Source organism: Anoplopoma fimbria, chromosome 6, assembly GCF_027596085.1.
Source record: "Anoplopoma fimbria isolate UVic2021 breed Golden Eagle Sablefish chromosome 6, Afim_UVic_2022, whole genome shotgun sequence".
In the NCBI taxonomy this organism is placed as follows: domain Eukaryota; kingdom Metazoa; phylum Chordata; class Actinopteri; order Perciformes; family Anoplopomatidae; genus Anoplopoma; species Anoplopoma fimbria.
The window spans coordinates 23261035-23284821 of NC_072454.1; the positions used below are offsets into that span (position 1 = coordinate 23261035).

At 44.5% G+C, this 23787-nt stretch overlaps 1 protein-coding gene across 1 annotated transcript in view; it reads right to left on the reverse strand.

Moving 5' to 3' along the window:
• LOC129091941 (sorbin and SH3 domain-containing protein 1-like) overlaps nucleotides 1–23787 on the reverse strand; it is a 40596-nt gene that overhangs the window by 5369 nt on the left and 11440 nt on the right. The window contains 24 exon segments of the mRNA XM_054599639.1: nucleotides 230–325; nucleotides 1039–1424; nucleotides 1427–1496; nucleotides 1498–1545; nucleotides 1764–1958; nucleotides 2115–2240; nucleotides 2449–2563; nucleotides 2882–2928; nucleotides 3512–3682; nucleotides 3874–3938; nucleotides 5135–6589; nucleotides 8507–8685; nucleotides 10693–10742; nucleotides 14906–14989; nucleotides 16963–17077; nucleotides 18216–18318; nucleotides 18491–18526; nucleotides 20473–20547; nucleotides 20698–20758; nucleotides 21056–21198; nucleotides 22023–22052; nucleotides 22297–22438; nucleotides 22600–22706; nucleotides 23484–23600. Of these exon segments, the coding sequence (XP_054455614.1) occupies nucleotides 230–325; nucleotides 1039–1424; nucleotides 1427–1496; nucleotides 1498–1545; nucleotides 1764–1958; nucleotides 2115–2240; nucleotides 2449–2563; nucleotides 2882–2928; nucleotides 3512–3682; nucleotides 3874–3938; nucleotides 5135–6589; nucleotides 8507–8685; nucleotides 10693–10742; nucleotides 14906–14989; nucleotides 16963–17077; nucleotides 18216–18318; nucleotides 18491–18526; nucleotides 20473–20547; nucleotides 20698–20758; nucleotides 21056–21198; nucleotides 22023–22052; nucleotides 22297–22438; nucleotides 22600–22706; nucleotides 23484–23600 (4016 nt within the window).

Genomic DNA, 23787 nt, shown 5'->3' on the forward strand with positions numbered 1-23787 from the left:
TGACTGTACATACTAAGCAGAAAAACATGAGAGAGATATTGATCTTCTTCCTCTAATATCTCACATATAGAACAAATATAGATGACATAATGGGTGTTAAAGATGATGTGAGTCAAATGGATGTTTAAAGGCGATGGGTTAATAAGTTAAACAGACGATGAAGTCACTAAACAAACTACACACTATTTTTGTAAATCTCCAGTGGAGGTCAAAGAAAACTCCACCTTACCGCAAATGAGTTCACATTGTTGTTATCTTGGATGTCGAACAGCATCACAGGGCTTCTGGAGCTCCGTCCGTGATGGTCAGCGTCGTTCTTCACAAACTGGAACAGAAAAAAGTCAAATCAGCGCTGACACTTAAAAAAATAAAAGCTTTTCTCTAGAGCTCGCGTCCACCACCTGCTGTAAATACCGTCATACCTCAGCCGCAGCCAGGTTGCATTTCCCCTGTAGGTGGAAATTTCAACCTCGCAGCAGCTTTTGAAACACAAGCCAACATGTGAAACCTATAAATACCAACTAATAAATATGTCACTGTCCTAAATAAACTCCAAACTCCAGCGGCATCCATGTTATCACGCCTCTGTGGAATGGAACAACAACAACATGCTGAATTTTATGAAGAGCAAGGAACTTAAGCTTTCAAATCAATCGTGGAAATGCAAGCTCAATAGTTTCTCTTACAGTCCTTTACAGCTAGGAAATCTGAGGCGCACCACAAAAACACTAAAAGACACTGAAAGACACAGAACGACACTGTAAAACACTTGCGTGTTAGTAGCGCACACACAACATGCAGACTTGCAGCTTTAAGCCGTGTGACCAAATTTAACATATTCCACTAAACCAGCAGATTTAGTCCATGACGCTATAATCAACTTCTGGTCAAATCGTAAAGTTAGTGTCACGTCTTCCACTCAGAAATGCCTGCTTCAGTACTTCATCACACATCTATCTTAGGGAATCAAACTGTGGCCAAAAGCCCATGTTCCTGAGTGAGCCTGGGATGCAACACCGCACACCATGCACAAGATACCTCTGCAGGGCTATTTCGCCTGCTGCCCGGGGCTGCGTGGCCCCTGTCCCCCTCTGCCAAATCCTTCTCCCCTCTCACCCAGCCCTCCAGCACCGGCCCTCCACAGGGGCTCACGCTGCGTGACAGACGCGGGGGGTGAGTGGAGAGCAGGAAGTCCCCCCCCTGAGGTGGGGTGAACGTGAGGAAAGGGGTAGTTGAGTTGGGTCTCGGCGGGTAAGGCGGTGGGAGAGGCGAGGCGGACGGGGAAGCCACGGGGGAGACGCAGTATGGGCTGCCGCTGATGGCAGGCACGGGGCTGGCAGAGTAGGGCGGGGGCAGGTACTCGCCGCAGCGGTAGGACACAGTGGGCAGCGGTGGCAGGGGAGGGGTGGGGGCGGCGGGGGGCTCCCTCCTCCCACAGTCAGGGAGATCCACTCAGAGGAGATGGCGTGGACCTCGGGGGACACGGAGCGGCGGGGGGGAGCGAGGGAGGGGCAGCGGGGAGGTGGTCAGACGGTTACGATACAGCTTTTTAAAGAGCAACAGGAACGTGGGAGAAGATGGAAGCAACGAGGGGGATGAGAGGAAGAAAAGAAAAGGGAAGGAAAGATGAGACAAATTCACAGGGCAAAAAAATTATAAAATCAAAAGGTGGGTGTCAAGGTGAACATAGATTAAAATGTATGGATTCAGAGAGGCAGTGGTAAGAAAAAACTTTTCACCACATCAAAACGTATCCTCCTTACCTGAGGAGAAGCGTTGGTGCTGCGCTGTGGCGACTGGCTGACAGGAGGGTCGAGATACTCCAGCCCGTTTTTGATGCGGGGTCGTCTGTTCACTTCTACGTAGGTGACGGGGAAGATGCCTTGGCGGTTGGTACCCGAGATTTTGCCTTCATACCAGTTTTCATCGACTCTGCGAATAAGCGTGATCCTCTCTCCCTGCAGATACATATTCCGTTCGGAACAATTATTTGGGATAAATGAAGCGTGAGTAAAAAAAAAAAAAAAAAAAAAGGACAAAAAATCGTTGCTATCTTAAACAAAATCCTTTTTTCAAAGTGCTCCTAAATGTAATGAGTCATTCCCACTCCACACCTTTCTGAAGGACATCTCCACCACCGTGTCCCCGTTGAAGTTGAAGCGGGCGACAGCCTCTCCATATTCCAGTACCTGCACCGGGGCACTTTTCTTTGGCTGGGCTTTCTCTGTGGGGGGAAGGAGCTGAAGAAGGCAACCGACAACAAATGAATGATGTTGAATCACACTGTGCAGCAGAAGGTTCATGCAAAACATATTCAACCGAGCAATTAAAAAAAATTGCGTAAATATCTATGGAATATTTTAACTATGCAAATGGTAAACTGAAAAAATAAAAATAGTTTCAATAACTTTGAAGAGTAATCACTGCTAGACAAGAGAACTCACGTACCTCGACGTAGCTTTGAGGGAAAATGCCAACCCTTCCATGATGTTCCCCTTCATACCAGTTTTGATCCACCTGTCGAATAATGTAGACAATGTCTCCCTTCTGAAACGGCAACTCCCTAGAAATGTCCCAAAAAGATTACTTACTCACATGAAATGAAAGAAGTAAAAACATCAGACGGGTGTGATTTACTCACAGTTAAGTGAGAGGTAACTTGTGAATCTATTATTATGAATTTACTAGTCTAAACGGTGATTTCCTGTGATTGTATGATTTCGCATTGTTTTGCCAGAAGTTGCTTACCCTATCTATGAGACATAACAAATGCTGATATAAATCTTTAAAAAGGTGGACACAATTTAACAGCATCATAAAACCCAACATCCCTGCATCAAATACCACTTGTTGTGAGAACCAAAATAGAAAGATTACTCACTTTAGAGTTTCTGCTCTGAAGTCGAAGCGAGCCATGGCTGGAGTTCTCTGTGTAGAAACACAAATGGAAACTTGTTTCACAATTATTTCATGGCTCAATATGTTACTTAGTGAGTGAAAGTTGTGAGTGAAAGTGGTCCAAAAGATGAAATACACATATGTTCTTACATCTTTTACACTCTCTGGTTACTGTGCTCTCTGGGCTTTGTTATGTATGTGTATTAGGAAAGGTTTTTCTGGAATCTGTTGTGAGCTGTAAATCTGTTGTCCTCTCAGTGTGTAAACATGAATATTCAGACAATGACAGGAATGAGGTGCTTGTGACTGACTGGGTCACTTGTCCTCTGGAGCAGGCCCAGGAACACTCTCGTGGAGGTTGTTTACAGTGAGACTAGAGGCACACACCTTGGTAAACACCACAAGGGTGCAACTAATACCACATGACATTACGTGTAGATGTATAGCTGGTAAACAGTGTGCACTGTGGAAGTGAAGTCATCCGTCACCGCTCTGAATGTTTGACCCCCGAGGAGAAAGCCATCTGTGTCTTGGCTCACACACACAAACTGACAAAGCATCTGCCGTCTTGTTTCCTGCTTACAGAAGGATAAGACATGGCCCAGCATTGTACCTCTATGCCTGATTTCCTCTTCTCCGTGTTATCTGTGATGTTGAGCAGGTCTCCGAAGCGCTCATTGGTGATGAACTGGTGGTGCGTCGGGACGATGCCTGTGTGTCGCCTGGATGCTGTGTCGGCCTCTTCCTGTTCCCGCTTCAGCCGCCGCTGCTCCTCCAAGATTTTCTGCCAGGAAACCACACTGAACTGTTTGTTCCCTCCAGATATGGGTCCCCTCTCTACTCCTTTATTTATGTGTCACATTGGTTATGTATAAAATATGATTTACTCATTCATAGCCCAGCTCTCTTGACTAAAGCTTTTTCAGTGAGGTTGCAAGTTATGAAAGTCGGGCTTAATTCTGAACGGATATTCACCTCTTTGTCCCCATGACGCCTTCGCAACACTTCATCCTGGCTCTCCCCCAGAACCGGGGACGAGTCTGAAACAGAAACAGCGTGGAGATTACACCATGAAGCATTTTTACTTATCAACCTCAAGGCAAATCCAACAGAAAGAACAACACTCTTCAAATAAAAGATGATGATATTGCAGTCAACTCCTCAATTCCATAAAATAGAATCATAAAACCATACAATAAATACAACTATGCATGCTTTGAATGAACACCACAATCTCTGTAACACTGAAACAAAAAGCACACGCACACATCCAAAAAGCCAAATATATTCCTGCATGCACATAGGAATGTACACAGAATGATCTGATGTGTGTTCATGAAAAAAACAAAACAAAGGCAGGAAAGAAAATATGGAAAACTACTGTATCTCGGCCAAAAGAATAAACACGACATCATGGTTTTACTGATCGACCAATCAGCATCCATTAGTCTACTTAAGTTTCACCTTTTATTATATTAGCTAGATGTCTCCATGACTCAATTTGTTCCCCACCATAGATGTGTCATACTGGTATTTTAAAAGAAACCAAAGCAGTGAACTTCCTGTCCGGCTAAAACAAACCTTTCATGGTGAGAGAATGAAAGACGACAGATGTAAATTATTCCCAAATTAAAAAAAAAACTGATACAGACATGGTGAGACATCAGTTTGAGAGAGCGTATGCAAAGTTCTATCGATATATACTGCTTAAACATTACAGAGGGATGCTGGGATCATAGTTTTAGCTAAGGCTTTCTTTTATTTGCTATGATATCATATTATATCATAAATAAAGACTTAAATCATGTTTGATCTTTGTTTATCCTACACCATAGCAATGTATTAAAACACAGAATTCAGTCGGTATGGATGTAATGCTTACGCAGGCTCTAGCACTCTTGCATACAACTCAAATCTGATGTCACCAGGAGATATATATATACATTACCAAAAGCTGCCTGAACCTCCTACAGTCACTGCAGTGTTTTGATGTGTTTGCGGGATCGTACTCATTCACAGTGAAATGGGAGAGCACCAAACAGCACACTGACACAATGGGATGGAGGCTTCCCTGTCACTTTGTAAACACACCAAACAGACTAGAGATGGAGGGGTGGCGGCGTCACTTTGTGGAGAAAAAAGGGACACAAGGTGAAGAGAGAGAGTCGAGATAAATGAGTGACCACAGAGGGGGGTGAGAGGAGGGTGACAGGGGTGAAGGGATGGAGATAGCCACCTCTGCGGTGAGCTGCCAGCGGCTGCAGAAGGTTCCCGTTGGCATCCAAGCCCTGCCCGTTACTCAGGTGGTCAGTGTTGCTCTCCTCTCCGTTACTCAGCCTCTCCAGGACCTCCAGGGAGGACAGGCGCTGCGGGATTAGAGGTCTGGGCTCGGGAGACAACGTGCTGGGCCTCTGGGTGCCCGCCATCACCTTGGTGGCAAGCAGGCTCCTCCGACTCTGGTGGGACTGCAGGTTCTTGCGTAACCTGAAGGGAGCAGGGCCCATGAGGAAGAGGTTCCCCGGCAGCGTGGTCTTCTTCTCCAGAGGAGGCGGCCTCTCCTGTTGGGTCGAGGCCTGCTGCCTCTCGTGCCTGAGGATGGTGGTGAAGCGGGTGTAGGAGGCTGGGCAAGAGCCTTTGCATTTGCTGGGTTTGAGGAGGAGTTGATGGTTCAGGTGGTGCAGGAGGTGGTGGTGGTGGAGATGGTTGTGTTGCAGAGGCGATGCTGTAAGCAGTAATGAGGGACTTTTTGATGCACCCACATTTTCCTGGTGCAGTTCTGGGGAACTTTTACTGAAGATCAGCTCAACCTCGGCCTCAGTGTTCGAGGGGGAATCAGTCCTGACTTCATGTCTGTCCTCTGAGGGGGACGCAGCCTCCTCCACCGTCACACTGCCTGGGCACAGGGCCTCCTCCCCACAGCTCCTTCCCTCTGCCTCCACCGGGGAGCAGGCATCCATCTGGGTGGTGTCAGCTACCAAAAGTGACTCCGCTGACACTGCAGACGCCATGTAGAGGTGGGCGGGGCTGTGGCAAGGGCTGTGGCTGGAGTGGAGGGCGGGCAGGGAGGAGGAGCGGCTGGGCGCCGAGCTGGTCCGCTGTATGATCATTTCAAACTCGCTGACCCGTGACGACACAGCATCCCGTGGAATGTTGCCCCCGTCGTCCGCCTCTGACCTCTCGCCCCCGTCGGCCTTTGACTTCTCAAAAAGAGAGGCCAGGCTGCGGACGCTGCCGTGGGGGCTGCAGCCGGCCGAGCTGGGCCTCTGGATGTGATGCATGTTCCTGTACAGGCTGGAAAACTCGGATGCGCTCCTCCTAATTGCGGGGGAAACATTCCCGAGGCCGTCCACACACTCGGTGCCGTTGCTGGACTTACAGTCTGAATGTGGCCCGAACTCCCTTTCCTCCGCTCCAGCAAAGTCTGTGTCGCATGGCCCCGTGTACAGATCCTCACAGCTGTGGGCCTTTGGGTGCCTGACAGCTTTAGTCCTGCTTTCCTGACTGTCACCACTGGGCGGCAGCAGCTTGGGCTTGAACTTTGACGGCAGGATTTGGGGTATGCAGGCTTTGGCAGCAGATAGAGGCTTCATATTCTTACACTGGTTACCTATTGCATTACTGGCAAGAACCGATCGACTATTTACAGAGGAGCAGGGTGAAATAATATAGCCATTCCCACCTTTATAATCCACTGGCAAGCATGCAGGACAACAGAATAAACAACATATTAGATTACAATGGTCACAGGTTCACACACACTAAAACAGTCAGGCACATTTCTAAAGTAAAGATCCAAGTTCCATTAGAAGTGGATGAGAAGAGGAGGCAGACTTGATGCATTTTGCATCAAGTAATATATGAATCTATACTAACAGCATGAAGAATTATGCTTTGTTAAAATGGAACAAGGGGATATTTACTGTCTGATAGAATATTGCATTATAAATATTGTTACCAGAACATAAAGTGGAACATAAAGTATTAAGACAGCAATATGCCATGAGATGTTATGTGATGTTGGAGGTCGTATAGGAATTATCAACACTGACTGCAGTATCAGTACATAAAAAAAAAAATAAAAAAAAAGATTTAAAAAACCCTATTACCTATTTTGTTTTCATATATTTTTCTGTCACATGACTGCGTCTGTTCCGCTTTAACCACCTACACACTGTATATTCTTCTCTTCTACTTTTAGCAATCAGACAGCCGGCTGCAGTGATAAATGTCCGATGGCACCCTGTTAATACACTGCTCCCCTACACGGTTGTAAATAAAAAATAAATCCTGAGTCAACCTGCCCGGTATGGCTGTCAGAGACCTCTGATGAATACTCGTGTCATTTCCTGGCTATTTCGTGCTGGCGATAACGCCACAGATGGAGCCTGGAAGTGACACTACACATTCACATGCTGCGAGTGACTTCAGTAGCACGAGTGACCCATCTGTCACATTCATATCTACCAGAAGAAAACACACTGAGGAAGTAAACTAGATATTCTATCCAGCAAAGAGTCCTGGCCGCTGAAAACCCCCCCCGAGGAGGCTCAGTTCTTTAAAAGACAAAGATTTGTACAGTTGTTTTTTCTCTTTCATAAGCACAAGACAGAGACACATGATGAAGGGTTTGGTTTCTAGCACTTTATGCTTTATCACTTTGGGCAGGAAGCTAATGAAGCAGCGTGCTAGTCAGTTGACTGGAGTGCCAAATGCATTTTGTGCATGGGCACCACAATTCAACTATTTTGATATATTTTTGTTCCAAGCGTCAATAAGTCATTATTATTATAGAAATATACAAAACTTTAAGTGGAAACTTTCTATTCTAATGTCTATCTATGGTGTGTCTTCCCAGATGTAATGACATGTATTAGATCACACTGTCCTGTCCTTTCTCTTCCTTACATCTCTTTTCCTCAACTTCCCCAGCATGTCGTCCCCCCCCGAGCCATGTGCTCAGGCATTCCGGCCTCGGACCTCACACTGACAGCTGACTTCCTCACGCCTACCCACCCTCTGTGTCCCTCCTGTTTATCTCACCCCTGTCTGTTTATCTCGCTCCTCATCCATTCCCTTCTCTGTCCCTCCGCTCCCTGGTGCTGGAACGCTCTGGAGTCTTGCCCTAAGCCTGCCTAGCGACTGGCTGCTCACAACTGGAGCAAGAGGTGGTGTGTGTGTGTGTGTGTGTGTGTGTGTGTGTGTGTGTGTGTGTGTGTGTGTGTGTGTGTGGGGGGGGGGTTAAACTCTCCAAGGTTAGCTTCCATCGACTTAGCGAGACAACCTCACTCCCTCTATGAGTTTTCCAAAGCAGATGGCCAGTAGGCGTTTCATGAAAACATCCATGGCATCAATAATAAATCAAAAGCTGGCGGGGGAATGAATGCTGCGAGGTGATTGGCCGATGCTGTTTGGATTCCAACAGAAAGGTAAACGGAAACACATGTATCCCTGTCTGACACTTTGAGCGGTCCAACATCATGTCTGTAACTCATTGGTTCTGTCTCAAGGCCTTAAATAGCCTGCTGTGCTGTCTAGCCACCACATCCATAAAACATACACACACCTGCCGTTTTTACTGGCCACATATATAACGCGGCTGCTATCCTACCTTTAGAGGAGGAGGAGCTGGCTTGGCGCTTGTTTAGGGCCCGCAGACCTTGTAAGGGGATGTCTCCGCCCTCCAGGACACTCTTGTAAACATGGCGGTCGCATTCTGGAGCCCCAGGCTCACCCGTGGATGATCCCCCGTCCTTCTCCACCTCGCTGTGTCCAGACTTGCTCGAGGAACTAGACAGCAATAAGAGAAACAGGCAGCTAATCAAACACAGCCAAAATTCATTCAGAGGAGTTGTGTTGCATGTTTTTATGGTAACCAGAGGGGCGCAAATTGGGTAATGAGCTGTCATATGGTTCTCATTTAGAATATCTTGAGGTAATTCCCGTCTTCGCAGACTTGTGGGAGACAAATAATCAGAGACAGGCAGAACCAAACCTTAGAAAGAAAGTCAAGAAATTTGGAGGCCGACGTTGAGAGAAGGCATTTGCTACCGCACATATCATGGCATTCCAGAGAGGCCGACAGGACACATTTCTATAAATATTCTCTTCACATTCCCACATGGTGCATCAGCCCCTGCCGCGCACCTGTACCGCTGTCAGGTTTGCTCTCCTTCACATGGGGCTCACGTGTTACTCACGCTGCTCCTCTATTTGTGCGGACAGACATGGCCATTAAAGTGAGAGAGACTCTAGTGTCATCTAGGGGAAATGAAAACCCGCACAAACCATTCTCACTAGTGTAAGGAAAAATAGGAATTATGTGTTTTACGTCTGCAGAGTTGCCAAGTCAGAGTTTTACAAGCTTGCACAAATGTATGGCTACATTACTCTCCTTGTTCTCTACCTCAACACAAAAAGCTCTTTCATAGCTGCTTGCACTGCTGACTGCAGAGAGCCATTAAAAAACATGTTGGTTCTGGGTTACTTACAAGAATTCACATAAATGCTATACAGGAAATAAGCAGGACAGGAGCCGTGTGAGGTTTAAACCGATCTCCTGGGACGGTTCTGGTTAAATCAACAGTCAGTATTCAGCCTGACAGAGAACCAATGACTGAACCTAATGCATGTTAACTGTAATGTTTATCTTGTTCTCTCGAATGATGAGGAGCTCATTTAAACGCCAATTACTGAGTATGTATTACTGCATCGCGATGGCAGCTCTAATGGTGAGGCCATTCAAATAATCTGGATTTTTTTTCATCAATCTTCAAAATACTTTTAACTGGTAAGTCCATTCATGCATGCAAACGCAGTGGGTGTCTAGACGAGGCCTGAAAACACACAAATTAACTAAGCTGTTCATTCATTCATCTAATGTCCCCACAATGACACACATGTTTTTTGCATTTTACAATCAAATAATGTTTACAAGAACGTTATTCAAAATGTCTCTGATTTCAAACAGACCCCAGAGAAAAAAAATAACATCCTGCCCTGAACATGTGTGCCTCTGAAGGAAGTCAGTTTATGACTTGAGATTTCCTTTGAATAGTTTGGGGGAGTGAACTTCCACCACCCCTTCACCAGGAGCCTCTTCCTTTCAAAATTAACAACAAACCAATGAATTAAAAAAGTTGGATTGGGAATCTGTCTTCACATACTTGGCCACAGCGACATAATGACTGTAGCAGATGGAAAGTTCTTAGCAGAAATGGAGGGAGGAAGTTTATTTTCCCCTGGACTGTAGCGCGAGACAGTCACCATGGCTCAGTCCTGAATTCCTTACATTTTATGACTCAAACAAAAATAGAAGATGTCAATCTCATCGGACAAAAACAAAAAAGATCAAGGGCTCGGCAGGCTTTGTTTTAGTAACAGCTAGCATCCTCTTTCACAATGCAGTTGCCGCTCATAGTTCTGTGCACACACCCATTCAGAAGAAGATAACGGTTTTTAAGTTATGCAGCAGCTGGGCGAGTTCCCTCTATCCCAGTGACATCCAGGTTGCTGTCTTTAAATAAATACCCACATAGCAGCCATGTCTCCCCTCCTAACAAACACCATGAAATACAGACAGAGGACACACTGTTCTGGGAGCTTTTTGCCTTATTAACAGGATCTCCTCAGGAAGCAGGAGTCTCCCTGCTGAGGGTGGGCCAGCTCTACAGGGTGGAAAAAATCTCTCACTGACATTTATCCCCATAACATGCCTTAAATAATCATCAACATGCTGGAGGGAGGAAGCAAGATTAAAAGCACAAGTATTGGAATGGGAAGGAGGCATGGACTTACTACTGCTGCAGGTCGGAGGCTGTTTCCAGGGGGCTGAAAGAGGGGGCACTCTGCAACAAACCAAACAAAGAAGTCATTGATAGATCCACAGGAAGGTCTCCTCCAGCTAGAATAGAGGCAGGGGCATTAGCTATGGTCAGATTCTCTCTTCTTCTCCTCGCTGTCGTTCACTCGCTGCTCTGGGTTTTTTGTCTCGAGCAGCCGGGGTTCTTAGCTTCTCCGGACTGGGCTTGGCGTGGAGGAGTAAGCATGTGTTTTGGCCTGCATGCAAGTTGAAGAAAACAAGCGGCAGTGAGGAGAGTGGAAGGGGGGGGAGGGGGAATGGGCGGGTGGGCGTGCATCGGTCAGGGGGCGCCCATGCGGGGAGGGGGCTGTCACAGGCTCAGCCAATGGGCTGCTGTCTCCCAGTGAAGCTGTCTCTTTTGTCTGGTATTGAGTCACTCTCATTACCACTGGACCAGACCGGGGGACAATTAACCAGCTGGTGCTGCAAGCGGGCGAATTACACACACACACACACACACACACACACACACACACACACACACACACACACACACACACACACACACACACACACACACACACACACACACACACACACACACACACACACACACACACACACACACACACACACACACACACACACACACACACACACGACACTCTATCTCACACACTTAAAGAGCCAAAAGGGGACACAAATGCTTACTGACAAAGTAAAGAATACATATGCATTGTAGGAACAGATAATTATAACACAGTTATAAAGACAAAGAGTAGACAATAAATAAACTGAGAGGACAAAGTGAGTGAATAATGTTTAAAGGACTACAGGAGTAAAAGTAGAGGGTATTTAGAGGCAGATATTATCTCCAAAACACAGGGGTGGTCATTGAGTGAGGTAGCACCCACTAGCATTTTGAATGGTTTAGAGCCAACTAATTTTAGCCCACTGTTTCTGTTGCTCTCCTCATTTCGGACGTCACAGCAGGTAAAAATAACGGACGTGACACGGGGCACTATGAATAAGAGGCAAGTGTTGTTTGCAAATACGATTGCACAATCCCCATCCCAGCCAGCCTGGCCCTGCCGTTAATACCACGTCCACTTCCCCACGGCGCGGCCAAGTGTCCGCTTCCACAAGGAGCATTCTCCACAGCGACATTTGCCACAACATGCCCCCCTACTTAGTTGCCAGGGCAGGATGATCATTTATAACCTTTCAGAATAAATGCCTATCTTTATAAGAACAGAACATCAGGCTGGCAGGTCTATAGTCTGATCTATTTATAAAGCCAAATGTTCCATGTCGACTCGGGGGAACACGCCAGTGTCATTGAATAATCTGCAGCTCTTCCTCGCTCCGCCACATCTTGTCGTCGTCCCCCCGTCGTCGTCGTCCCCCCCTCAAATCTGATATCACGGGGAAAGGATAGTGTCCTCTTGCACCCCAGGGTAATTGGGCTTATACACAGAGAGCATCATCGGAAAGTAAACAGGAAACAAGCATGGAAGGCTTATCTGGAGCAAAGGAATGGCATCTTAATCTGGTTATTTACAAGATGCCTGATTAGTGTCAGTTTATGTGATCCTTTCTTTATATAAAAGGGTGAAACTGTTCAGCTTGAAACTAATCCTACACTGATATCGCTTAACACCATATTACTACGAGGGACTATTTTATCCAGCTAATGAAATAAAAGCGGCAAATAGTAAATAGAGGAAGAGAGCGCAAAAAAACAATATGCTAAAACTGGCCCGATTTATCAGATGAAGACGCACACAGAGGATGAAACTACTCGCCCAAAGCAGCCAGAGCGTGACATGTCCGAAGCTGTTTATGGACATGAATGAAAAGCCTCTGTGAGTCAGTGGAGCATCGATGACTACGTTTCTGCACAATTTCATGTGCGTGTTTCCTAACAGGTGTCCCCGACTACTCAAAGCCGCTTTCATATTCAAAATAGCGATCATGAGTAGGTCATGGTAACATGAATCTCATTCTTTCCAGCACCTTATTTGTGTTGATGTGTACTTGTGAAAACAAACAGCTCCCCCAGTGTGAAGGGCCTGTTATAGCCATGAGCGCCCCTTGTCTTATCTCCGCTAAACGCTTAAAGGTAAAGGCCAAGTGTGTAACAGAGGTTAAATATGAAAGCACAATGAGCTGGCGGGCTTACAGAGTCGCCTTCTTTAGAATATGTCAGGTGGCGGTGTAGGGGGAGGAGAGGGGGTGCTATGTAACTCAGCGCTGAGACAGTGTGGCAGCAGCCCTCTCGTCAGCACATGCTCCACAGATGGAGTCACTCTGTCGGTCGTAGGGGGGCCAGAAGGCTCTTTCCTGACCATAGCTATGTGTGGACCTTTAGTTCCAGCTAGACACGTACATCGATGAGCCTATGTTTGACCGTAACTGTCACTGGGTGTGTTTTCTGGTTAATATTAATCAAGAGGACCATTACTGGGATTGTACACTGGTGTCACTCTTACCCAGTGGCTATTAGGTGACGAGGAGTGGTGGACGAGTAATGATGATTGGACAGGACGGGATAAAGAGGAAGAGAAAATAGTGCAATCTCGTAGGATTATCTAATGTGTTACTTACACTAAGCCTGCTCTTTAGAGGTATTTAGCAACTGACAACTGGCTAATCAGCGGTGTGAAACCACAAGAAGACTGTCATAAAGATGTAGATCAGAGGAACTTTTAAAACTGTCAAGTGATACTACTTCATTTGTAGAAGTGGTTCTCTACAGCACTTTGAAGATCATCAATAAGAATAAGACCAAACTGGACCAGAGCTCTTTTTTTAACCCCTGAGCACTGTGGTTTTTGCAGACTTCCAACCATATCTCTCCACCGGTAATACCGAGTGAGTGCTGATATGTCAATCAAACTCCAATGAGCCAGAGTGTCTGGCTGGGCCTTAAGGTCAAATACTACGCATACCAGGTGCAGCTTTAGAAGTGACTTTGACATTAAACAGGAGCCAGTCATCAAGCCCAGATCATCTGGCAAACATCCAGGCTGCCTTGAGACCGAGTCGGCCGCCTCCACCGCCAAACCCCCTCCACATATACACTGACCTGGAGCTGGAGACCCTGCGTCTGGCTGATGCTAGGACATGACCTCATGTGGTAGCTAGTGGTGCCACCTCATATGATCCAGGGTGTGTCGGCGTGGCTCTGACTGACAGAGAGCGAGGGGAACCAACATCTGTTTGTGGTCGGACAGTGCCACGCTTGTCTGGTGCCAACTAAGGCCTGAGGCATGGACTTGTCGTGGCACTTTATACTGCTGCAACATGCCTGCGTCCGTTTGGGTATTTTGGACAATATACCAGATAGCAGACAGGCAGGAATTATTATTATCCTGGAGCCTAATGCTTGTGAGGACCACAGACTCTCCAAGCGAAGAGCGACTTCTGGATGATTCATCCAGGCCGGGCCTCGCCTCGTTGGCAAATGGTGGAACATCAAAGATGAACAAAACGATATGTTCCTCTATGGTGTTGAGTTAACAGCATTTAAAAACAGTGGTACTGCCACAGTTGGCGAGAGATCGCTCTGTGATGATTTATTGATACAGAGTATTTTAGTTTATTGATGGAGTATAATAAACCCTTAATAATTAAGTATCGACTATCTAAATTGCACAGGGTAAAAGCCCCAGCTTACGTAAGTGGTCAGACAGCTTTTTTATGGTGCTCAATCAGCATCACAGATAACAATAAATAGCTGAGAGACACATTTGAAGAGGGCAAAAATAGATCTCAGGTGGGGGATAAAATCCCGTTAAATTGTATGAGGTGACGAGGGATGACAGTAGCTATGTCAAATGCTTAAAAACAAAGTTTGCTGCAGATGGGATTGCTGATATACATCCAAAAAACAGTTCAAGTTCACAAAGAGTTTATGATTAAGGACAGGGATGTATAAACGTTGGTCTCATTAAGCGACGTTAATGGGACACATGGTAGTAAATGTAGTTCAAGAGGAAACACGTTTCCCCTTACACATGCTGTCACATAACCCTTTTATGTGCAGGATCAATAAATCCATTATTCAAAAATAGTACAAAAATCGGAAGTGGAAGCAGAAACTGGAGTAGTCCTTATAGACAGACACAGTTTGTTTAGGCATTATTTGAAAATGGGAGTTATCACATGCAATAAAATACTGTCACTTTAAAGACAGCGACCACTTACCGCTTTGTCAAACTCCATCTCTGAAAAGAATTTATACCAAGGCTCATTCTCTAAATCTACATCTTCTGGTTTTACATCCTGAGTCTAGGGGCATGGCAACAAGAGGAGGAGGAGGAGAAAGACAAAGAGAAGACAGTTCAGACAGCACAGAATACACACACCAAGGTAATGAGCCAGATCAGGTGTTGGTGATTGAGCCCAACACCTTAAATAATCAGCAGCACTGTAGGTGTTCTCATTGCAGAAGTGAATTAAATGATAGGTTCACATTTATTCAAGTCTATCTTAAAGTAATAGTTTGATACGTTGATACTTTACTTCAGAAGAACGACACCATTGTGAAGTCTGTTTGGTAAATATGAAGCTACAGTTAGCAGCCAATTAGCTTAGCGTAGCACGAAGACTGGAAACCGTCTGCAGCTCCGACGGTAATACGATTAGTGAGCATTAGCATTGACCAGCTGTTTCCTCCTGTTTCCAGTCTTTATGTTAAGCTAAGCTTAACTAAATAGCTGCTGGCTCTTGCTATATATTTACTGGACAAATATGAACGTGGTATCAATCTACTCATCAAACTATTCACATGAAAGCAAATAAGCATATATTTCCCAAAATATCAAATTCTTACTTTAATGCATTACTCTTACACATATTAAAAAGTTACGGGTCACTTGTTTCTCCTTAACAAAATGTTACTGTGCCTCCGAAGCAGCCCAGCAATGAAACACTGTCCAATTCACATGAAGAGGGAATGTTGTACTAAGAAAGGCTTGAACTTTGCTAGATCGTCATTTGATTTGAAGGCTGAAGCCTCGGTTTAACTTTTAAATGCAATTTGGAATCTCTTCCATTGCAATTGGCTCGGGCAGCATGGACAGGAGAATTGATTTCATCAACCAAAAACTGTTTCAATGTACATATAGGCATATAGGTATTGCATTAAAGAAGACTTGAAAACACATGAACCAAGTATTTTACCCAAAAAGTGCTGTTATTCAAAGTAGACTGCATATGAATTGTTTTCATTACATTTTTTCGAATCAGCCGTAACATACCGATGACAACTAACAAAACATGCAAGTCTTGGAGATGTAATATAACAATCTTTAAAATATGTGTTTTATATAAGGGCTAAACTAACACAACTCTTTGAGCACCAGAGAGTAAAAACAATAGACCTGACATAGAGAATGACCAGCTAACGTAACAGGAACACTGACCCATAATAACTGAGTTGGGATTCAAAAACAACAGAGTCCATTATTTCCCAGTGTTCCCAGGATGAACTGGGGCGAACTCTGTCTAATGAGTGTATTTGTTGCCACTGGGATCGGGCCAGATCTTGGCCAGCGACATCTACTAGCTTGATGTAACCGAGGCATCACACAAACAGTAATTACATAATCACCTAACTACTCCATCCACAATACTGATCACCTCCATGTCCTCCTTTATAAATGATTTGAGAACTGGGAAATCAACATGCAAAATGTATGCGTTCTCCTTTGGTAAATATTACACTGTAGATCTAGGGAGCCGCTTCCAATTATCAATTATCTGTAACAAAGCTCATCATCAAAACACAGCTCTCAAGGACACTGAATAATGCCGCGCCATTTGATTGAGCAGAACATGCTAGCTGGTAGAGAGCATTACACTCCCCCTAAAAAACACACAGGATCCATGTTTTTTTGTCTGCGCTGGGTTTCTCTCACACCGAGCTGATTCGGCCCAATAACCTTAAATTGAAGACAGGGAGACAATGGCTCTCCTTGTAAGCGATACTCCCCCGCTGCCTGGCAGGATCATCTGTCACCGCAACAGGACACCCTTCAGGAATGTGGTGCACATGGCGATTCAGGCTACACATACGTCGCCGTCCGAGCTATTAGTGAGGCTGCCACCCGGGGAGCTTAGATACAGAGGTGGTGGGTGGGGGTGTGCGTGGTGGGTGGAGAGTGGGGGACAGCGTACACAGACATGCACACAGAAAGAAGGAGAGAGAGAGAGAGAGAGAGAGAGAGAGAGAGAGGCAGACAGGCAGGCGGCTAGCATACCGTTCTCTCCAGCTTCAGCACCGACGATTTGCCCGGCTCGTACTCAAAGATGCTCTTGGGCTCGGCGCGGTACTTCCTGGTGTCTACCTTTTTATCCGGGGGCTCCCACTCGTTCCTGTGGAGAGGCGGGTGTCAGGGAGGGGAGGGGTGCGGGATGGAAGAGAGACAATCCTTATCAAGTAGTCTCCATGGCAACCAGCATAGGCTAAGATGTTTTTTTTCATACATGACGTCCGCCCTCATTATGCCTGCTCTCTCTCTCTCTCTCCTCCTGTCCCTCTCTTCCTCTAATGATATGGCAGAAAATCCAATTCACGGTTCAACCAAAACGGTAACTCGATAAGGCAAACAAGATTGGACCCAGTGACAAAAAACAGAGCCCAGCATTTCCTGAGAGAATTTCTTACTGTAAAAGGCAGCCAACGCTAAAGTTACTACTCTCAAAAGGACCAAAATAAGACTCTTAAATAAATAATACCCAATCTTACACCTTTTCCCTCTACACAAAAAACTTGCTTTCTTAATTAAATTCTTTCTGAGCGTAAAGAACATCAAGCAGCCTTGTTTACTAGACACGTTTTACAGTCCCTCCTTTCATACATAACCCCAGGTAAGAGGAAGGTCAGTCCTCAACATGTCATCTGCAGCTCTAGTGGGCAACTGTTTATCCTCCTTCACCTGTCCTCCTTCATCACTCTATCAATCATTCTCTTTCTAGATCGTCTTTGTGTCAGTGCTGACATGTGTGTGTTTATGTGTGTGTGGAGGGGTGTGACTAATCATATCTCCAGTACAAACTGGGGGACACGGTAGTGGAGGCCACTGGGGACAAAATAACATCAGACTTGCAAAGTCCGAAAGGAGATAATGCTCTGCTGTGCACAGCAGGGTTAAGTCACGCTTACTAGCGCTGTATTTAAATATAGACCAATACAACAAACAACAAACTGTTCATCAGAGGACACAGTTTTTTTCTGAAAGTGACTTTAACATCACACTATTAGAACATGACCATTATGAGCTACCATTACAGCCTTGGTTTTATGTGACAGGAACCCTCCCTGTTAAAGAAACAAAAAGAAGTTCCTCCACTCAGAATTATATTTATTTTGAATTATGTTATTTTCGTATCTTGCATTCTGAGTTGTAAACGGCTCATTTCTTTACTAACAAACATCAACAGCACTGTGCTTTTGTGCTAAATATCAAAGTGAACGGTTATGGGGGGGTTGGAGCAGATGGTGGACGCTGACCTTTTGGCGGACGGTCTGAGGGAAGAGGAGCGCGTTGGCACTGGCATCGACCGGCCTCTTGAATCGACATCAGCGTCACTTTTTGAGCGTGGGACTGCTCTCACTGAAAACAGGCACAAGAATGTCGACGCACATCAACACTATGATGCTTTACTGCATTACTTCATTAACTGAAATGTTACCAATGTTTAAGTGTAAATCATGTACGCTGCATGCTTTACATAAATACTAATAAAGGTGTTGTACATCAATGAAAGCCCAAATCCAAAACTCACCATCTTCCAAGTAACCAAAAGGAGTTGGACAATCATCTGAAAGAAGCGCAGACAACAACCTAAACATATTTATCACAACTTTTATCTATCTTTGCTCTGGTGCTTCAAAAGTAATGAATATAGCCCAAAACTAAATAATTCATAAGGCATTAAAAACACTCTCCCCCCCCCTCACACCTTCCATTAGGCCAAGCATTACAGGTTCAACAAACACAATCAAAGAGTGTCAAATCACAGCACTTTACAGGAAGCATTACTGAGCTAAAAAGGGAATGCAGGCATCGATGAGCATCGAGGCTCTGAATAAATAATGCAATGTAAAGAAAAAAAAATGTGAGTGCCACAATCAGTATTATCTCTGTATAAGTGTTATATTTTGTGTGAGACAACATTGACAGAAATATATCAGTCTCACACAAAATGGAAATCATTGCAAGCTGAGACGGAGAGACCCACTGTGTGTACGTACATGGTGAAACTGAAGAAGAAATATAAGCATTCAGGCTCTTTCTACTCATATGAATATATTGTCTCCTTCACTATGGCTGACGGACACAAAACTAAAACCAGGAGCATGAACTGAACCTAAACTATGTACTAAACATTCATTGGTGAAGCTTATTAGCAGTCTGATGGTTTCATACTGCCTGAGGGACTCTATACAGGACAGTACAGCCCATAGCCTCAGTGCAGGACTGCAGCAGCATCTAGTGGCAAAAATAGTTCACTACATCAAAGACTGACGACACTCTCCTGTTTCATGATGATGATGCTGATTAATCATTACATTTTTTGAAAGAAAAAAAAAGTTTTTATGTTAGATAATTAACAGCAAAAAGAGAACGGTATGAGTAATTGTTACAACTTGTTAAGAGAAGGTAGAATGGCACTACAAGGCTTCGTGCATCATCCTTGTCAACATGGGTATCATGTATAATGTTAAAGGCCTATCTCGTTTTTTGTGACAACATTAATTAGACGGTACAGTATTTTCACAAACGTTACCATTATCAGCCTAGCAAAACATTAAAGGGGTACTCCAGCAATTTAGTATTGCACGTCCATAAAATAGGGGGACTTGCAAGAGACAGATTTTAAAACAATGTATGAAATTACCTGACCATTTGTCCATATCAGGAAAGAAAAACGGGCTACTACATTTCCCACAATGCAACTCTTTTAAAATGCAATGCCCCAAGTTTGTAATGTAGAGTTTCTTTAAAAAATGTCTCTAAGCCTTATCCGAGATAACCCAAATGACATCATCAGGGTTACTGCTCCCGACAAGTAAACTGACCTTCAGTGTAAAATTGGTGGACTGCCCCTTTAATACGTGTGACACATTTTTAAAGTGTCTAAAGTCTTTTCTCTTTTTCCCTTTTTCACAGCAGCCATTTTGACTTGTATAGTAGGGAAAGAACAGGCGTCGCTAATAACATTAACGATGGCTGCGTTCCATTCAAGTATCCCAGTAAGTCATGACGTAAGTAAGTCTACTTCAGAGTCCCAGGGCCCTGGTATTATGCATGCTGGCTCACAGTGAGCCAGCATGCATAATACCAGGGCCCTGGGACTCTGAAGTAGAAAAATGGAATTCAGCCATCTTTCCTTTTATAATGTACACCTGTGCTTTTGTTACGCTACGACATGTCAAAATATCTTCTGTAAAAAAAGCAATATTAAATTCAAGCCATCTGATCTTGAAAATGTTCCAAGACAGCAAAAAGGAGTTAGATCAGGAAATCTGTACAAAACCTGCTGTGTATCTGAAACTTATGGAGGTAGCGGCTCTATGGTAGAACAGATGTTGGGAAATGTTAGGTAAAAGCCTTTCAAATACTTTGGGCATCTTCAACTTATGTGGTGTTGTACTTGCCACAGGGGCAGGTATGACAGGTGAAACACAGCCTAGTATTTGAAAGTCAATAGGATGGCTGCAGATCAGTAAAGCCAACTAGAGCGGAGTCACTGCCATCGGATACCTTTTGATTTCATCTGAATGTCATAGTTGTCGGGGAAAATGTAGGTGGGGCGGTAAGGGTTTTCCTCAATAGGCTCTGAGCACAGTGATGGAGAGACAGAGCACAGCGTGACATAACATACAAACACACATAGAAACACACACAGGGCTGGTACACCAACAGAGGAACATGACGGGCAAAACTGATAAGACAAACAAAACGTAGAAATTATGATTTTCCTCTTACCAGGTATTCTGTGTATCTGTTTGAACATTGTCTTGTACCAGTCTTTGGACTTTTCAGTGTTCTGAAATTAGGATATGGAGATTTAATTAACAGTTGAACAAATATATCAACATTGTGCTTTTTCTTTTCAAGTGTAACATTTAAGGGGAATACCACCTCAATTAAAAATTGCAATACTATTCCATCATAACTCTCTAAACTGAATGCTTTGTCACGAAAAAGTATAGTGATGTGCTCTCTATAAATACTAACTATTATACTGTTACATCAAAGACCCGTGTATTGTATGAACAAAAGGCCCATTACACATCCTCCGGGAGTAGATTTGTCTTCATTGACAGTAGGTTTAGTTTCTCACCCGTACGGGGACAATGGGCTTGTTGAGAGGACTGAGGTCCGGGGAGTGCAGTGACAGCCGCAGCCTCTTCCAGTCCATATCAGGGACCGGACTTACAGCGTCCCACCCAGGATCAGGGCTTTTGTCCCTTTCTGGGGCTGGGTCTGTTATAAAAAAAACAAAAAAACACATCAAAAACACTGTAAGCAAGACAAAATTACAAATGTGTTTCTGTTACTTTCAGCACATTTATAATGACACATAGCACGACAATAAATTATAGTTTTGCATTGAATAAAATGAGATAAAAAGATAATGTGGGCAGCACTTGCTGTGGCATGAAATACCAGACAAATATCTAAAATAAACTGCATTTCTTGTGCACAAATGCTTACCAAGTGTCATCAGAGTGCATTTCACCCCAACATGTTACAACACTGAATATTATATTATATATTTTTCCGTTCTTGTTTTCTCACTCCATGGCAGTAAAGACATTCAATGATTCAAACTGCGTGCATGTGACACTTGGCCCCCGAGAATGAGATGTGTCAGGTGTCACGTCAGCGGAAGAAAGTGTAGAATCTCGCAGGCCATGAAGGCAACAGACATGAAATTAAATCTGGTTTGACACAGGTCTGGCATTAGCAAAAAACAGAATGTGAATTGCAGAACAATATACAGAAAAGATCTCATAGCCTTGGTGTTTTTGTGTAGTCTTGTATAGTCTCTCCTTCAACCAATAAACATTTTTCAATGTTTTCAACACATGGATGAATAAAACATGACTCATTAGCTTCACAAGGCTTGTGGCTAACACATTAAGCCGGCTGTGTCGAGGCAGTAGGAGGGTGACAGATGCTTCAGTCGAGGAAGAAAAAAAAAATACTGCTCTGTAATGAAAACTGGGACTGCTTGCGGCCAAGTCTCAGAAATGAAAAATACATCACAAATATCCATTAGACATCACCAAGACCCCAGTGCATACCTTCGTAATGAGAAAGATGCTTTTGCTGCTCTGTTGTGAGAAAAAGACAGACAAGGAAAGCACAGTGAAATGTGACTCAGCAATGAAGTTGAGCTTACCTGAGGTAACGTGTGGCACAGAGCACGACAACGATTATGGATCACAGACTTAGCTTTTATGGAGCATAAAGCTCGGCTGATAAGATGCAACACAGACATGTATAAGCATGTTCACAGCCACCTTAAAATGTAAAAATGTTACCCGTCCTCTCCGTCTCACAGGCCGGTGTGCTCACCTCTGTTGTGCTGCAGCAGGACTATGGTGGGGTTAACTGTGCTGGTGCAGGGATACACAGAGCTGGAGGTGGACGTGATACAGCTCTGAACGTGAGTGGAGGATGGAGCCTGATTCTCTTTTAGGCTCTCTGGTGAATTTGCCTGAAAGTAACAGAAAATAAAGATGCATACAAAGCTTTTCAGGGAATTTCATGAAGACATAAAAATTATAAAAATAAAAAAGTTCACTCGGTTCTCATAATTGTTACACAACAAACAGCCAATTAAAGAGGCTGTGTTAAACTGGGAGGAAGTAAACGTACCTGGCACTGAGTGTTGTTTACATGCGGTAAATCAGCTGTGATGTTGCTGCCTCCCTCAGCCAATCCTGCTTTAGAGCGGTCTCCATTAATCTGGCTCCTCCAGCCACCTGAAAAGAGTCCAGAGCTCTCTCAGTTTGGCAGCCAGCGCAGCAAGAATAAAACCACTGAGGATGACACTAAAAACTACAGTATTTCAGTGAACTTGAACCCTAACATATGGTTCCTGATGAAATAAATCACCGTTTCATTACGCAGGGTGTGAATGCTTCCCTTGGAGGTTTTCAGAGATGTTAATATGTCCAGGAAAGGAAAAAAAAAAAAAAAAAAAAAAAAAAAAAAAAAGATTCTCCCACAATCTCTGAACTTTGTCATCAGAACAAAGCAGCCTTTCATTGAGCTGCAAAGGCTGTTTGTTCCAATGGCCTTTATATTCAGGCTTTACAACAATATAAAGCATCTCCCCCAAAAGCCTTGGCCAGCCTCCAGTCCGGCTCCACTGTTCTCTACGTAACAAACAAGCCCACAGTCAAGGCGCCTGCTCCAAAGTGCAGTGGGTAGGCCGCAACAATAAAGCTCTTTGACACTCGCATGAAAATATGAGCAATCGACCTTTATCGCAGTTCTGAGCACACTTCCAAAACATGGCGCGTTATATAATCCTGGCATCAAAACAGAACTGCGAAAGGCACGCAAGCAATTTTTACGACTAAAGATCATGATGAAATGCTTTTTTAAATTACCCGCAACGTTCACATTATCGGTCCACATTCTACAGTGACCTGTCCTTATTTCACATTGCCATGCAACTATTACTGTCCTCTTAGCATTTTCTTCATCGGGCAGAGAATTGATATGAAGCAGCTGTGGCGCTCGCCCTGACTTACTTGGCGTTGTGATGACATTTGGCTCGGCGCTGATGCAGCCCTCGTCATCTATGTGGACGAGTGTGGCCCTCAGAGTCACCACTCCTTTCCCCTTGCACACTCTGCTGGGGTCCAAATCTGAGAAACATTCAAAATAGGAGCATCACCTTCACAGCTCCTCATTGTTCAGGGCATGTCAGTCTTATATTCGGCACTCTCGGAGTGCACTCCTGCTTCAGGGCTGCTGGGAATCCGAGTTATTGCTACCTTGTGCCCCAAATGACCGAAATAGAACTGCAACGCCAAAACCAGGCCATCAAATTAA